The sequence below is a fragment of the Arvicanthis niloticus genome, chromosome 14, assembly GCF_011762505.2.
Source record: "Arvicanthis niloticus isolate mArvNil1 chromosome 14, mArvNil1.pat.X, whole genome shotgun sequence".
Classification (NCBI taxonomy): Eukaryota; Metazoa; Chordata; class Mammalia; order Rodentia; family Muridae; genus Arvicanthis; species Arvicanthis niloticus.
In genome coordinates this window covers 26751081-26767917 of record NC_047671.1, presented here as the reverse complement: position 1 = coordinate 26767917, position 16837 = coordinate 26751081, and the positions used below count along the sequence as shown (strand labels likewise).

At 44.7% G+C, this 16837-nt stretch overlaps 1 protein-coding gene across 1 annotated transcript; it reads right to left on the bottom strand.

Annotated features, from left to right (window-relative positions):
• Positions 1 to 2935: 2935 nt before the first annotated feature.
• On the bottom strand, positions 2936 to 4985 carry Adrb2 (adrenoceptor beta 2). The gene has a single exon (XM_034517625.2). It carries the CDS (start codon positions 4754 to 4756, stop codon positions 3512 to 3514), a length of 1245 nt encoding a protein of 414 aa, XP_034373516.1. The 5' UTR covers positions 4757 to 4985; the 3' UTR covers positions 2936 to 3511.
• Positions 4986 to 16837: the final 11852 nt, after the last annotated feature.

Below are 16837 nucleotides of genomic sequence, written 5' to 3'. Positions count from 1 at the left end.
TCACACAGACCAAGGCGCTGATATTTCCTATGCAACTAGCTGGCTAGGTGGCTCTTTTGTATATCGGCTTTATTTGCTAGATGACAACTATTGTATCTGCATCTGAAGGTTTTGTAAAGATGATGATACAGTGCTCAACAATTGCCTAACATAAGCCCGACCTTCAGTTCAATTTCATGGCAGATAACTGTTCAGCATCCTATGGTGGCCCAGAAGGGGGAAACCACAGGCTCATACTTCTCTCACATGCACCCAGCAGGTGTGCGACAACGACCCACCCCAGAAGAGGAGAGGACTCTTTCTGGTCTATAAGGATTTGGCAGCAAATCCACCATCACAAACATTCTCAGCAGCATGTGAGGGCAGCTCCGATTTCCAGGCTCCTTCCCCTCCTAGATTCTTTGCCTCAGTAATTACCTCGCAGGCAGGCCCACCCTGTCCCTCTACCATTCACACCTGTCAGCTTGCATCTCAGGATAAGGTTCTCATTTGACAGACTCTGAGAACTTGCTGTCCAGGCAAAGAAAACTTTACTGGTGACGAATCCAACACAAACCTTATGTAACTAGCATGTCAACAAACAGGAGACACGGAGGGACGAGGGAAAACAAACCCACAGGAAAGGTGAAAGACAAGGGATTGCAGCAGGCCCCTGGTCTTGTTTTCCAAGCCCCTAAAAATGGATCAAAGTTCTTGAGCTTAAAGCATTCCTAAAGGGACTCAAATATTGCAAAAGTCTCTTTAGCTGAGAGTTGACATTAACCTTCATAGCTGAAATTTTAACAAGTTACACTAGGAATCCTTTAGCCAAGAGTATATATGTATAACATTGATTTATTCATTAATATTATTTATGTTCACTTAATTAACAAATAATTATATATATATATATATATATATATATATATATATATATATATAACACGTTAAAACTGCGAGTAATTCTAACTGAAGTGACTTGAAATTACATGCTGGTCATAAAAAATTAGGGGATCTTCCAACTTCTCTAATGCAAGAAATAACTGAGTAGTTTATTTTTAGTAAAGCTACCAATTCTTATTCTTGTTCCTTTTGCAGGGTATTTGTTTATTTAGTCCCCAATTTTTGTATTACAGATACCAACGAAACGAAACAAAACAAAACAAAAAACAAAAAACAAACTAAATCAAACCAAACAAAACAAAAAACTCAAAAACCAAAAGCCAAAAACCCTGCCCTAATGAGTGAAGTATGGTACGACTCCAAGGAAAGGTTCCACAACTCAGATGAAGGTGGAGGTCAGTGGTAATGCCATAAAGGCAGCATAGCATGTCCTGGCAGGTGATTGGGCTGCTGGCTAAGCCCTGCTCCGGCATCTTTGGTCACTTACCTTGTGCAGGTCTTTTCCTGTATCAGACTTTTAGATTGTTCAGATTGTGTACTCTCTAAATCCAAGACCTTGTGAGGCTATGGGGGTGTGAAGGATACCTGGAGAAGCTTGCTGTACCTCGGGACTTCAGTCCCAGAGCAGGAGGAGACTACTGTATGTAAACCTTGACCGAGACGTGAGAGCACAGAACAGCATACATTGCACTTTGTATAGCATAGGCTTAGCCTTTCTCTGAGAGATCAGTGATCACCAGAGGCCCCATCATTGAGCTTTCGAGAAGCAGAGGAAGCCGGTGTTGGAGACCTTGGACAGTAGGAAACATAGAAGTGGAGTCAGCTCTATGAGTGAAAGAAATGACATCAAACCTTGAAGGCTGACCCTTTCCAGCCCAGTGTTGCCAAGGAGGACGATCCACTCCACGAAACCCGGGCCAAACTCTGGCTCAGACACACAGGCAAAAATAGAAAGGGGCTGCAAGAAGAAATGTGTTTACTTTTGTGATTTCCCTCTGTGCCTCTTAATAGTATTATAATCTCTCTGCAAACAGGCAGTAAGAGCCTGCGGCCCTCACCTCTACTGATAAACCCTCCTAAGTAACTCCAGCATGAACCTAAAACCTTAACTTCTTGTGGAAACTACCTGGGTAGCTGTGACACAAGTTTAGAAGGCAGCATGATGAAGAAGGAGGAGGGGCTGAGGGCCGTCACAATGGAGGGAACTGGGGAAAACCCCTCTCCTAGGTGTCATAAATAGAGCCCGTGTAGTGAATGGCATGAAACAGCTGATTTAGGTTTGCAAAGTCTATACCAGGCTTTCTACTAAAGAATTATTTTACCCTTAGGGGTAACAGGTCATGGCTGAGGTTATTTGGGGCTATTATTTGTAAACTTGAGGGGATGCTACTGGAATTTACTGGGTACAGGGCTGCTGCTAAACGTCATATAACACATGGGAATGACAGACACGGGACAGCAGAAGGGAGCAAGGAGAGGCTGAACTCATGTCCAGGGCACGAAGCATCCCCCAGCTATGTTTTAAAGCTTTGCTCTCTCTGACCAAGGCCTTTGATTTCCCTTGGAATTCCTAGATGCTTAGACAGCTTTCACACAGAACATCTTCCTCATCCTGAACGCACCAAGCCCTAACCCAGTACAAAGGGCACTACTGTAAGAGACGGCAGTGATATAAATACACACAGTTATTAAACAAGTAGGGGCTGGAAGGTGGGTGTCAGGAGCATGTGGGACAAAACATATGCCCATAACTTTGTCTCTGTGAGTCAGGGTTTCTGAGGTGACAGCACAGAATAGCAACTGTTGGACACACTGGGTTATGCTGGGAACAGGTGGGACTGATTTGGGGCACAAGTGAAGTTAGGAAAGGCACAGGTTTGCATCCAGAGATCCAAAGACACACGGAAGGGCTAGGCAATCGGTGCATGCCATTCTGCTACCCTTATACATTAAGCCACTCAGCAGTTATGACACATAGTTACCTGTGGTTTCCAGTGAGAGAGACAAGGACACTCCAGAGTCAAGAGGTTTTGGAGAAACAGGTGCAGTGAAGTCATGGTCAAACAATTTATTTACTGTAAACTTTAGACTTTGCTCAGAAAAACAACTGATGTTGTCCCTCAAATCCCTGCCTATAGCACTCCATTTGATCAAATAAGTGGAGTGAGAGAGAGAGAGTCCATATTCACAGCAGAAAGGTCCAAGACACAGGATATTTCAAGTCCAAGAGAACAGGAAGAAAACTCTCTCCTTTAGATACGAATTTCCAGCAGCAATATGTATTATCCTTAATACTTGACCAGTGAGGTAGATACATGGAAACATCATCCAACAGACAGGACCAACACACTTCAGACAGAAATTTTAAGTTCCATACAAAGAGGAACTGAACTATACAAGAAAACAATAAGCAAGCACTCAAATACAGTCTCTCTCTCTCTCTCTCTCTCTCTCTCTCTCTCTCTCTCTCTCTCTCTCATTTGCAGCTTAAAAAAATAAAATTAAAAAAAGGCAGAAGGATGTGCCCCTTCTGCAAATCTCTATACAATTTTATTCTAAAGTTATTACTCTCAAGTTAAATAGTCTAGTGTCCTGTTAGGGAGGGGTCGTATCGAACAGAAAGCCTGCACTACAGTGGCGAGTCGTTTGTACTACAGTTCCTTCCTTGGGAGTCAATGCTAAGGCTAGGCACAGTACCTTGACAGTTCACAAAGCCTTCCAGGCCTGGGGGGTCCTCACACAGAAGTTCATGTTCTTTGTCCTGCCCGAGCTGACATGAGCTCGGCTCCGCTGTATAGTCTGTCCTGCCGTTGCTGTGGCTGGAGTAGCCGTTCCCATAGGTTTTCGAAGAAGCCCTGCGAAGGCACAGAAGCTCCTGAAAGGCAATCCTGAAATCTGGACTCCGACAGTAGATAAGTGGATTGAAAGCAGAGTTGACATAGCCCAACCAGTTAAGGAGGATGTAAACTTCCTTAGGGATGAGGTTCTCCCGGATGACATGCACAATATTGACAATAAAGAAGGGCAGCCAGCAGAGGGTGAATGTGCCCATGATGATGCCTAAAGTCTTGAGGGCTTTGTGCTCTTTCAAGCAGAACTTGGAGGACCTTCGGAGTCCGTGCCCGCTCCGCACATCCTGCTCCACCTGGCTGAGGTTTTGGGCGTGGAATCTTCCCTCAGATTTGTCTATCTTCTGCAGCTGCCTTTTGGCCACCTGGAAGACCCTAGAATAGACAAACACCATCACCACCAGGGGGACATAGAAAGACACGATCGAGGAAGCGATGGCATAGGCCTGGTTCGTGAAGAAGTCACAGCAAGTCTCCTTGGTATAACAGGTGATGGCTTCCTTGTGGGTGGCACGGTACCAGTGCATCTGGATAGGCAAAAAGGAGGTAAGGCCAGATACAATCCATACCATCAGGATGACCACTCGGGCCTTATTCTTGGTCAGCAGGCTCTGGTACTTGAAGGGCGACGTGATAGCAACATAGCGATCCACGGCAATCACGCACAGGGTTTCGATGCTGGCTGTGACGCACAACACATCAATGGAAGTCCAGAACTCGCACCAGAAGTTGCCAAAATTCCACATTTTCATAAGAATGTGACTGGCCCCAAACGGCACCACCGCTAGGCCCATGACTAGATCAGCACACGCCAAGGAGGTTATGAAGTAGTTGGTGACGGTTTGTAGTCGCTCGAACTTGGCAATGGCTGTGATGACCAGCACGTTGCCAAACACGATGGCCAGGACAATAACCGACATGACGATGGCCATGCCCACCACCCACGCTTCGTTCCGTTCCTGAGTGATCTCTGGCGCTCGGCTTCCGTTGGGAAAGAAGTCGCTGTCGTTCCCGTGTGGCCCCATGGCTGGCAGGCTGGCAGGTGAGCGCACGGGCTTTCGGTGCCCAGGCGCTCTCAGCGGGTGCACCTCCGACGGGGCGCAGCCGGCCGGGGGCGGACTCCTGGAAGCTTCATTCAGCGGCCGTAGGTGGCTTGCGGGGGGCGCGTCCTGCACACTCAGCTCGTGGGTGCTTGGGGCTCACGGTGCCTGCCAGTTGCAGCCTGAAGGCGGGAGAAGCAGCCTTGCAGTGCGCCCTGCCCGTTATGTGCACCAGACTTTAGGGGAATTGCCTAGTGACGTGCAGCAACTTTGGGCCAATAGCACAGCCGCATGCCCGGAGGGGCGAGGCACCAAGGGCCAACCCTCCTCGCCTAGCCCGCCTCCTCCTGGGGTTGGCCCGGGCGGGGCTCAGCTGCTCCCCGGAGGCCAGGCCACCACTCCCTTCCAGCTACCCCAGGTGGGGCACCAGAGAGAGAAATCTGGGGCTGCTGTGTGATCCGCCAACCAGGCGCTGTCTGGAGGTGCTACCTGTCCGTGTAGGTCTGGCTGCCGCAGGGAGCATTTTCTTTTAGGAACTGAAAAAGCAAGCTCACCAGGACAGGCACACACAGGCACAAACGCACCCTGCCGACCGAGACGTGCTCAGACTTATGCTGAACCACAGCCACAGACACCGAGACACACCCGCGCCCGCTCACGCTGGAGACCACAGCTGTCTCCTGGTCCAACACAGAGAGGTGGCTATAAACAAACCCAGGAACACCCAGAAGCACGCGGGAAAGAAACGCACACAAGCGCTCCCGCGGAGACATGGAGTCTGGACCACTTAGACACCGGTGTCCACATCCAGGTACCACCCTCCTCTAGCACTCATGAGTGACACCCCATTCGTAGACACCCAGTACATTCCCTTTCAGTTATTTGGCAAGAGCACAGGAGGTGACTCCAACAGCTACAGAGTTTCTCAGCTCACTTTGTGGAAAAAAGCAAAACAAAACAAAAATATTTTTTTGGCATCCTCTCTCCTTGAGAACTTGCAGGCACCGCACCAAGGCAGTAACTTCACCCTTTGCATTTCTTTAGGAATCAAAGTATACACATTTGGGGAGAGTTGGGGAGGTGTTGTTCTTAATTCTTGGGAGTGTGACATCATTTTCTTGCTATATGGTGGATATCTGGGGATGCATTGAAAATAAAAATGCAAGTTCAATAATTTTCTTTTTTTACAATTTAAAAAATTAAATTACATTTTTTATGTTATGTGCATGGGAGTCTTATCTCTACGTTTGCCTGTGCACCATGTTTGTGCCTGTTTTGGGGGTCAGGAGAAAGCATCAGATTCTCTAGGACTGAATATACAGATGGTATCAGCTCATAAGCTGCCTTTGTGGTTGCTGGGAATTGAACCCTGGTCCTCTGGAAGAACAGCCAACGCTCTTAACCACTGAGCCGTCTCTTTAGTCTGCATAATTTTCTTTTCAAACAATTTCTTTAGTAACTCCATTGTAACTATAAAAATATTAGTTGTATCAATTGTATGTGTTGGCTAGATAATTTGCTAATCTTTTAGGCTGTGTCATGTGAACCTGCTACAACTGGACTATTTCTGTCTTAAAAAAAAAAACAACCCACAATCGTATATAATTAATTATATTAAAATGTGTTTTCTGGAGTCCATTTTACAGCTACAGAAAGAAAATGATAGTTGTTCCTTCCCATTAACAAAAATCAGACCAAGACTAAGACTTCATGAAATACAAACCTTTGCAGCTGGCAAATGACTTGACTGTTGGGAAAAAATTAATTTTCAAGGTTTGATTTCACATGTATTGGGTTTGATAGACTGAAAGTCTTTCACACGGAATAAGCAAACATACTTTGTAGATTACATAATAACGTAACAATGGCTGACATTTAGGGCACATTCTGCTATGTGCCTTTTGTGCATTATTGCATTTAATCCTTCCCACAATCCCATGGGGATGCTTTTAGCTTGATTCTCCAACGGGGCTCAAGGTATCTAAGAGCTTGCCTGTGGACATTGGCCAGGCAACACCAGAATATGCATCTAAACCTAACTCTGCTTGATTCTAAGATCCGTTTTCTTGCAACTTTTCTAAGGTGCTGTGCTGTGTTATTCCATGTAGAAAAGGGGAGGGTCCAGAAGAAGCCTACGACTGGACTTGGAGCACCTGGGTTCCAGGCTCACCTTGGAACGTTTACAATCAATTTCCTTAGTCAAACCACAAAGAAGGGATCCAATTCTCTCCATCTCTATGGGGGGTGTGCTTCAGGTTTGTGTGGGGGGGGAGGGAAGAGTAGGGGGGGAGAGGGAGACAGACTGAGAGGGAGAGTGCCACTTTCATTGTGATGAGTGAGAATCAAATTCTATAGAAACCATAAGTGCTGTTACATAGCCAAATATCAGGTAAATGCTAGTTTGTCAGTGAACTTTGGGCAGTTTACTTACTCATTTAGAGCACATTACTTGTTTCCTCTAACAAAATGGTAAAAAGCACTTTGTGAAAAAAAAGTAGGTGCAATGTTTACTTCAGAAATGGGGCTTAGAAACGGAACCTACACCAACCCTTCCACCTCCTTCAGTGACGTACACTTTTTTTTTGGTGACAAGTGCCTCAAAAATATTTCCCACAAATCTGACAAATATTATTCGAAGATCTCTTCTGTTCACATAGTTTTCAAAGCACACCCGCTTCATATTTGTGTTTTCCGAAACGGGCCCTGGTCTGGTACATTTTAGGAAGAGACTTTGTCTTATGCAAGAACCTTTCTTTAAATACACATCGACTCAGAATTGTGGAACTAAAACACTTGAAACCTACTTCCTGTTTGTGAAGGTATGGAATAAATAAACACGAAGTTTAATTTTCCCCTAACAACAACAAAAGACTCGGGCAGAACCCTTTTAGGAGAAACACAATCTTTTATACGCTATGCACTTAGGTTGCCTCGAACTTTTAACTATACAATTTGGGAGACATCTTTTAAAAACCTCACACATACTAAATGAAGGAGAGGAAATAACATTGGTCAAAAAGGGGGTCCTGTGATATTCCCCCACCGGTTTTGACAAATGGGCATACTCTTCTCCCCTGAGGTAGGGATTTTATAATTTTATCTTTTCTCTGACCTTCTTTTAGGATTCTAAGTCTAGACACAATTAAAATAGGGAAAGGATTAGAAGAACATTTTATTTATTTCCTTTAGTTTGAAAAAAAAAAAAAAAGAGAGAGGAGCCTGATGTGAAGAAATGGGGCGTGTCCTGTTCAAGGTGTTAGGAGAGTTGAGAGTCTGGCTCTACCCTCCTGGCTGCATTCCTTTTCCTACCTAGCAACTGTGATTTGTTTCATTTCACAGCGAGTGAGTCTGCTACGGCTGCTATGGATCTCGAGACCCGACTGCGTTAAGTAATATTACTTGAGACTTAAGCTGCGTTTATCTGATGTAAGAAAAATCGAGCTCTTTTATGGTGATCGATAGTGTCTAACTGCATATTTTGTCAATCCCTTAAGACACTGATTTGCCATTTCTTGCCTGCCAAACAGGAATAAAAACCACTCGTTTATCTAACGAGTGTTTGAACAGGAGCAAGGCTCTGATCTGCTAGAGAATTCCCACATGCCACTAGTTGGACAGCTAAGAAACCTCCTCCTGGGTCTTGGCTCAGGCAAGAATTCTTCCATCTTCATGATTCTTGGGCAGGCAAACATCTGCGGAATTCTTTTTTTTTTTTTTTTTTTTAAACAGAACTATCTTTTAATGATATCTCTAGATTCACTATGTTTATGTTAAATGAGGTTAGGAGCACATGAAGTACTTAGCATGCTACCTTCAAAAAGAGATAGTTATTCCCTTGGTTGCATATTTTTGCATTAAAAGCTAGATATAGAATGTACATTTGTCTCACCATATCATGTGTGAAAGGACCCTTTGGACATGAGTCATATGCACTTTATTTTTTGTTCGAGTTACGCTGAGGGTAAACAAAACACCATTCCCTTGAGAAAAGGAATCGAAATTTCCAGAAAGAAGAATGAACCTGAAAATAATTACTATTAGCATTTGAGTTGTCTAGTTGTATGGGGTGGCAATGATTTGGTGATGAAGAGTCTTCGTCTTAGTCTAAGTTAAAGTCTTAGTTCTTTACACAGTGCGTTCCCCAAACTCTTGTGAGGAAAACCCCACCAGCTTTGTTCACAGTGTCGCTCCCACTGTCCAGATTTTGAACTAAAATCTGTCTTCTTTCCGTTTATGCCCATGACTCTTAAGTCTGCCCCCTTGAGGCCACTCAAAACAATCACCTCTCTCTTTTCTGTCTTGAGTTCTTGACAGGATCCCTCTGAGGTCTCTCCTCCTGGGTCTGGGATACCCTGGACCACTATGGCCGATTTCTCCCCCACAGTGCTTCATCTAGTTGACGATGTTAACTTTGATATCGGGACCATCCTCAAACGAGCTGTCAGTCACTTTGTGATCACCTTGGCAACTGTGAAGTAGAGCAGGGCAACCAGCAAAGCTCTCCAAACAGGTGCTTACGCCAGATGAATTTAATTTCCTGCTATGCTCGGGTTTTATGAGAGACACGCTAATAAATCCTCTATGTCCCAGGGGCTCTGCACAAAAGGAGAAGGCATTAAATTATAACAAGGGAGGGAGAGGAGGCAGGAGGGAGGGGATAATTCAGTTCACCACATACAGGACTCTTTGACCTGAAAAAAAAATCATCATTCAAAGGGACTAAACATCAACAACTTGAGAATTAAACCCCATAGAAAATTATTTGACTACATATTCTTTTTAGTTCTCCTAAGCTGGTACAGACGTATCCTCCTAAGGACATAAGAGGGAAGTTGTAAGTATTTACGGTGAGATGGATACCCAAGGGTCTGTGAGTGACTTTCTTGCTGAGTAGGAGAGGGGATGCCCGGAGTCTCCTCCAGGAATGGGGATGAATAATGCACGATGCGTAAGCGACGGATGTCTGGATGGGAGGGGAGCATTGGATGAGTAGACAGGCAAGAGCAGGGGATGAGCACACCTTAGATCTAATCCCAGAAAAGCCATGGTGTTTTGAGTAACCTTAACAAGTCATCTTCTCTCTTGTATCCTCAAGCGTGATCGATGCAACAGGGATCTTTCTGTCAGTTCTATGTAACTTCCTTCCACGGGCGGAAGTTACTTGAGAGCCTTTGAGGAGATGGAGTCCTGGCTGTAAAGAGCCACTGTAGAATTGTAGCATTTGTAGAATCCTACAAAACAACTTGTTCACAACCCCACACTCACGTTCTGCTTCCTGCCACCCTGATTTCACTGCTCCGAGTAGCAGAAATATCCTAGATTAAAGCTCAAATACACTTTGTTCTTCTTTTTTTAAAAAAATTATATTCAGTCCTAACCACATATGGAGAACTAGTATCACTCGCCATAAAAAGTAACCATGTAAACAAAACAATGTAGTGAAATGTAGCTTGATTTTGCTGCCTGCCAAAGTCCTGAGCTCTCTATTGAAGGCTCTCTGTTGAAGAGAAAGACTGTCAACAGTACTCTGGTACCTAAAGAGAGTGTTTTTTAATGTATCCCCAAAGGCTGAATGACAATTGAGAGTCGGAATTACTCAGCAGTTGAGAAGGGAGGGATGTGTGTTGGTGCTTCCTTATGGTGGAAGGGTCAGGTTAATAGCAGTGCTCACAGATGTTTTAGATGGTTAAATGGAATAATGCATTTAAAGACCTTAGGGGAGTGTTTCCAAGAGAAATATTTATCATCATCATAGTAGGAATCAATTGTTGCCATCATCATCTTTATCATCTTCTTCACCATCATCTTCAGGTTCATTATTGTCGTCATCATCGTCGTCGTCGTCGTCGTCATTGTCATCATCATCGTGGTCGTCTGTCATCGTGAGTTTTCTGGGACAAATTCTATTTCAGAAATCCTATTTGTTTCCTTAAGGGCAGTCCTTTACATGAATAAATAAACAGATCCAGCTGGGCATGGATACTTTCTATACACCAAATATTACCTATAGTGAATTAGGTAAGGTTTTGCATCAAATTGGCTGGCAGCTGCAAGTCCTCACGGTGAGGACTCGCTTGCTAGTATTGAGAAAGGAAAGGCTTTGTAAAAGAAAAGCAGCCAAGGGGGGGAAAGAAGCAAAGAGCCAGGCAGAGTCTGATTCTTGGAACTGTGCTGGAGCAACCCAGGAGCCAACTGCTTCCTCCAATTGTCAGTGGAAAAACCCTGAACCAGTTACTTAATCTGTGTCACACTTTGCTTATCTCTAAGTGTTCTTATCTCACGACCTCACGGGATGCTATGAGTGTCAAACAAGGTAGCATCTCCAACGTGGGCAGGATTACCCTAGTTTGTGCTACATTCATTACTGACAGTAAACCCAGAGTGCTATAGAAAGGCCCATTATTGACAGAGTTCAGAAAACAGGCGACAGAGAAGAGATGCATCATGTGATTTGGGCTAAAGAAGTCCTACGTGTAAACTGCATGGTGCTATGGCATAGGGCAAGGAGACACAGAGTCTCTTGGCTCTGAAAAAAAGGAGCAAAGGGGTTGTGTGGTGATCAAGCCACATCTGTTGTGGAAGACATGGGAGGAAGCAGGGCCGATGAAGAAACCACAGGAAATTAAATGGATAGCAGGAAAGAACAGAGGAAGAGGAGACTCTTCAGGAAAGAAACACAGTGGTCCTTCTCCAAACCCGGATCTTCTGCTGCTGAGGCTCAGAAGGGAAATCATGTCCCGAGTCAATGTATCATTTCCTTTTCTGTTACTGTTGTAAAATACCTTCACCAAAAAGCAACTTATGAGACAAAGACAATTTATTTTGGCTGGCCCTTCCAGAGGTGTAAGAATCCATCCTGGCAGAGAGACATGGCAGCAAGTGGCTAGCAAGATGAAGAAACAGGAAGCTTGAGAGTTCACACCTCAACCACAAGCTTGGAACAGAGAGATTGAACTCTCAATGCCTGCCCCTGTGATTTACTTCCTCCAGCAAGGCTGCACCTATGAAACCTCTCCGAACACTACTACCAACTGCGAGTCAAGCATTCAAATCCCAGAACCTATGGATGGCATTTTTCAATCATGACAGTTAAGGAGAGGTCAAGGTATCCCAACTGTGTCTACAGACTGTGGGTCAGGGAACATAGAGAAACTAGTCCTGGTACTTCCTTGTACTATATAACTGTCCCTCACCTGACCTCTGTTTCCAGATACATAAAGTGATAAGATCAAATCAAGAGTCTTTAAGATCAGTTCCTGGTACATCATAGTCAGTTGAAACTTATTGTGGAATCTAAAAGCCAATAATCAAATTTTCTGTTCACCGTGTCCATTGCATACCAGGAACTGGATGGGGCACCTTTATGCTATGTTCATTTGTAACCTTAGGTTTTATTCTCATATCTGTACAACCTTACAACAGAGGCGAAGCTATTCTCATTCACGGGTGGGACAGTGGAGGTTTAAAGACACAGGGCAGCATGCCCCAGGTTATATAATAAATAATAGAAGAAGGGCTTTTAAACGGGCTCTGTCTGATTACAAGCCTGAGTCTGAATCATTGTCATAGGACTCAGCCCCAAATGTGTAGCTTAAAAACAAGGCTGTATATTCAGCCTGCTGTGGAGGAAGTGCCCTGTTGCTAGGGGCTCACAGCTGAGCTTTGCGAGGCTACTGGAGGTAAGAGGCATCAGTTTCTACACTTATGGGAACAAGGTCAAAGAACCAAGATTTTGAGCCAAGCACTCCATTCATGATTTCTAAAATGAGAGGCAAGAGACTGGTGCTTGCACATTGTTGACCATGAGTCTCTGGGCTCTCTTCATGCCCCTTTCCTATGTCTTCATTCACCTGATTTCCTTCAATGCTCATCTCCTGCATAAGTTCCAACCCCCTAGAATGCACAAATGCATGAATGTACACATGCATGAACTTTCTCCAGGAAGACTTGCTTGTTGTTCCATACACTGAACCTACAATAACTCTTGTCTAATGTTAGCAACAACCCCCGATTTGCTTGTTATATTACTTTACTTGCTTGTATTCACAGTATCCCAATACAGGGTCAAGGCTACAGAAGACAAATACTTCACATGCAGGGGCATGCACAATCCTGCCCCAGACCTGGACACTCTTGTAAGTACCATGGGAGAGGCTAACCATTGTAAGGAAACAAATAAGAAGGCAGGCTCCTCTGATAATAGTGGCAATTAGTACATAAACTCAACTCCTGTATAATTACTAAATACTGTTTCACAGCTACAAACGAATTGACTTGACAGGTAGTTGGGGTCCTGCTCAGTACCTCATCTTCCCCGAGAGATACTAGGAAGGAGACGCAGGAAGACTCCTAAGAAGAGCAAATATTAGGTAACAAGAGGACTCTAGCCAACAGACTAATGGGATTTTAAAAAATAAAAATGAATTGTAATGGCTGTTGGGAGAAAGTGATTTGGTAGAATTTATTAAAAATTTACACAGCTTTTCATCTAGAAGTCCAGCATTACAAAGTTCTCTCTTAAATGTGGAGTTGCAAAAGCTGTTCTAGTAAAGAAATATTCTTAAGTACTAGTTGCTCCGAAGAGAAAGCATCTAAACAGATGGGAAGAAAACCATATACTGTGTTGTCATACGCAGTCACTGAAAATGTACTCGATATACAGGAAGTGACTTGGGAACTTGTCCTTGCTGTACTATAAGGTAAAAAAACAACACTTTGGTTTTTATTAAGTTCAACGGAACTTCCTCTACCATCCCAGATCTTGCTGCAAACTCTTGGGGTCATTCATCATGTTACTGCATGTCAAAAATTTACAGTAATGCCGTATTAAGAAGGGCAATTAGGAAAGGCTAGTGTGTTGCAAAGGCTCTGAAAGAAGTGTGAAAAGGGGGATTTGCACGTAACAGAAGGCTGGTCTAGCTAGATATGTCACGGTAGACGAAAAGACATCATAAACATGTTCACTAAGCTTTGGGAAACTGTCAGGAAAGCATTGCTGGCCTATCATGAGGACCTGTGTTTGAGTCCTCAGCACGCATGCAAACCCCAGCTGTCAGCCTCAATATCTCTGCAATCAGAGTGTTGGGGAGGATCCATGGAGCCCACTGTCCTGCCAGAGGTGATGAGCTCCATGCTCAAGGGATAGAACCTGTCTCCAAAATCTAAGGTGAAGAACAGCTAAGGAAGATGGCTGGACAGCAAGCTCTGGACTCCACACATGTATTTAAGCATGCCCACGCTCCTATGTACATGCACAGGAGTTTTTCATTCAACCCGGTGAGTGCAGAGCTGGGTTTGAAATCTGAATGGGATTTCGGTGGTCCAACAAGGAAGGAGTAAATGATCTAGAAACAGCACAGGCTAAGGTCTAGAAGTGGTACCCATTCATCTGTGCTTGGGAAACAACAGAGATTCTTGGAGGTGCTGGCGCCTGCTATGGGAGAAGGGAATAGAAACAGCTGAGGTGCGCTGTGCATTTTGAAATTCCCCAAGTGCTAAGGTGAGGAGGCCCAGATCCTAATAAACAGGGAAAGGAGGCGTCTCAGGCCATGGAAGGGGAGTTTGGAAGAATATCCATGCCAAGCTAAGCGAGGCCATTCCACAGAGATGTGCTCAGGAGCCCAGTGACAGACAGCAGATAAGGATAGAAGCAGATTCAGAAAGGGCCACGATTTGGGGGCTACTTAGAATAGTTTAGATATGAAGAGGCGGGGATGGGGCGGGTGAGAGGAGCTAGCTGGAGTAGGATAGACATGGGCTGTTCTGACCAAAAAAAAAAAAAAATAGTTTTTGACATGCTCTGTAGTTCTTGAATTGTTCCAGTCATGCTTTCCCGGCGTTCTGGAACGTACTATCACAACTGAAATAATCATGCTATTTTACCGTAGCATGAGGGTAGGGAGGAGATTTGAAGATTACCACAAAGAAATAAAAGTAAAAATTGTTCTTTCTTTTTTTTTTTTTAAATCTGTTTAGAAAAGGGAGGAAGAAAGATGTAAGTAAAATGAAACCAGGAAATGAAAATGATGATGATGGGGAAAACTTAAACAACGCGGAAGCTTCTAGAACAGATGGAGCTGCCTGGGGCCGTTCTGTGGGGCTGTTTTCTATCCCGAGTGCCTCTATGTGCTATCTTTGCATGCAGCTTGCAGATGGGCTTTTTTTTTTTTTTTTTTTTTTTTTAAACAGTCCAGCAGATCAACAAGACTACAGATCATTCTGTCTCAGAGGTGCCCTGAAGGGTCACCTCAGTCAGCAGGACCTTACTTCAGCAAAGGAACCTCAGAGGTGGCCGCAGACAGGGAGAGGGGTGGCAGGAAGCCTAGCCCCAGCCACACAGTCCCTTTTTGTTTCTCCCCGTAGGTTTTTGCACCCGCTCTTCCTGGTGCTCAAAGCTGTCTCTTCCCCGTTTAACACGTTTGTGCTTACTCACTTCCTTGTTTCGAGCTTAATGATCACTTCCTGTGGTAGTTAACTTTCCCGCCCTAGATACACCACCGAGCCTTTGGCTGTCTCAGAGCATACACCTTTGGTTTGGTTTTATTCGTGAGATTATTCTACTAATATCTTTCCCCAGAAGACTTGTTAATGTTGCAACCCCTTACCAGGTGAAGTTCTGCGCATGTTGACCCTCAAGAAATCTTTCTGAGAGGCAAGCTCCCATTTTCCCGTTACTCTTCCTCATTTTGGGTGTCCCAAATCCCTTCAAGGACTGTAGGGCTGGAATTCTGCTCACTTACTTCCCCTCCACAGACCCTCACCGATTAGCCCCACCCCGACCTGTCAGTCACTGAGGTGGGTGAGCCCCATCTTGACCTGTCAGTCAGAGGTGCTTAGCCCCACCCTCTCTTTCTCACTTCCACTCTCAAGACTCTGCCCTCAATGGAGTCAATGCCTTATTCAGTCTTTTCCCTATATCGAGTGACCCCTCCTCTCCAGCTTGTTGTCAAACAAGGCACATTTCCTTCCTCATATTTAAACAGTGGGTTCCCAAGGCTACAAGACAAAACTGCACGGGGTCACTCCTTTTAGGTTCTTGGTTCCCTTTGCATCACTTCCCCAATTCCTCCAGACACACCCGCCCCCCTTCTTCACCAGAATTGCTCCTATCACTGCTGCAGGGGTAGGGGTGGTGGGTGGGAGGTGGAGAGTGGGAGGTTGTATGTTTGTTATTGTTTTTTGTTTGTTTTTATCCTCACGTCAGTTAAAGATTTCGTTGCTTCTAACTTCCCCAGCCCTTTATGTTATCTGCGTCAGGATTTTCCCCAACTACACAGTCTGCTTCTGCTATTTATTGGTACAGGGACTTCAGTGAACCCAACTCTGCCCTCTCTGCCCGGAACAATGCCTACAAGTTAGCAGTCACAGGTTGCATCTGGCTGACACATGTTTTTTCGGTTTTGCCTGCAGAGTTTAAAGAATTAACCGATCCCGAGCAGTTAAAAATTGGAATTGCGTGTATAATTTTAGAAGCGTAGCTTCTCATAAAATCGTCAGTGAACCAGCCATACCAGAAATGTGGAAACAGCAAATAAGAACTGCAAAGGAGCGCTCTCCTTTTGGTCACGTGGTCTTGAGTTTACTAGAGTCTATTACTCCCTAGGTACTCTTGGTTCTCAGGCTAAGAGGTTATCTGTCATCTACCAACACATAAGCAGTGATTCATGTCACAGTGTCGTTTCTTGGTGCTAGTTCCCTGCCTTGTGAAGGCCCCCCACCTTGCTATCCATATTTGGTTTATAAGGATTTTCAACTTCAGGCAGAGAACGTGGCTCAGTGCTTAAGAATATTCACTGTGCAAACATGAGGACTTGAGTTCAAATCTCTAACGGCCCCATACAACAAGCAGGCGTAGCTGCATGCGTTTATAGCTCCAACCTTGTTAGAAGATAGAAAAGAGGGAATCCCTGGGGCTGGCTGACTGCCAGCTAGTTCCAAAACTTGCTGAGCACCAAGTCTAGTGAGGGAATCCATCTCAAGGGAATAAGGCAAGACATCTGATATCTTCTCCTAGTCTCTACACCTGCAGGGGCATGCAGGCATGCAGGCAGGCAGAGAGACAGACAG

Bases quoted from the DNA above. Each gene is read 5' to 3' on its own strand.
- Adrb2 (XM_034517625.2), bottom strand. From the start codon at position 4,756: ATGGGGCCACACGGGAACGACAGCGACTTCTTTCCCAACGGAAGCCGA.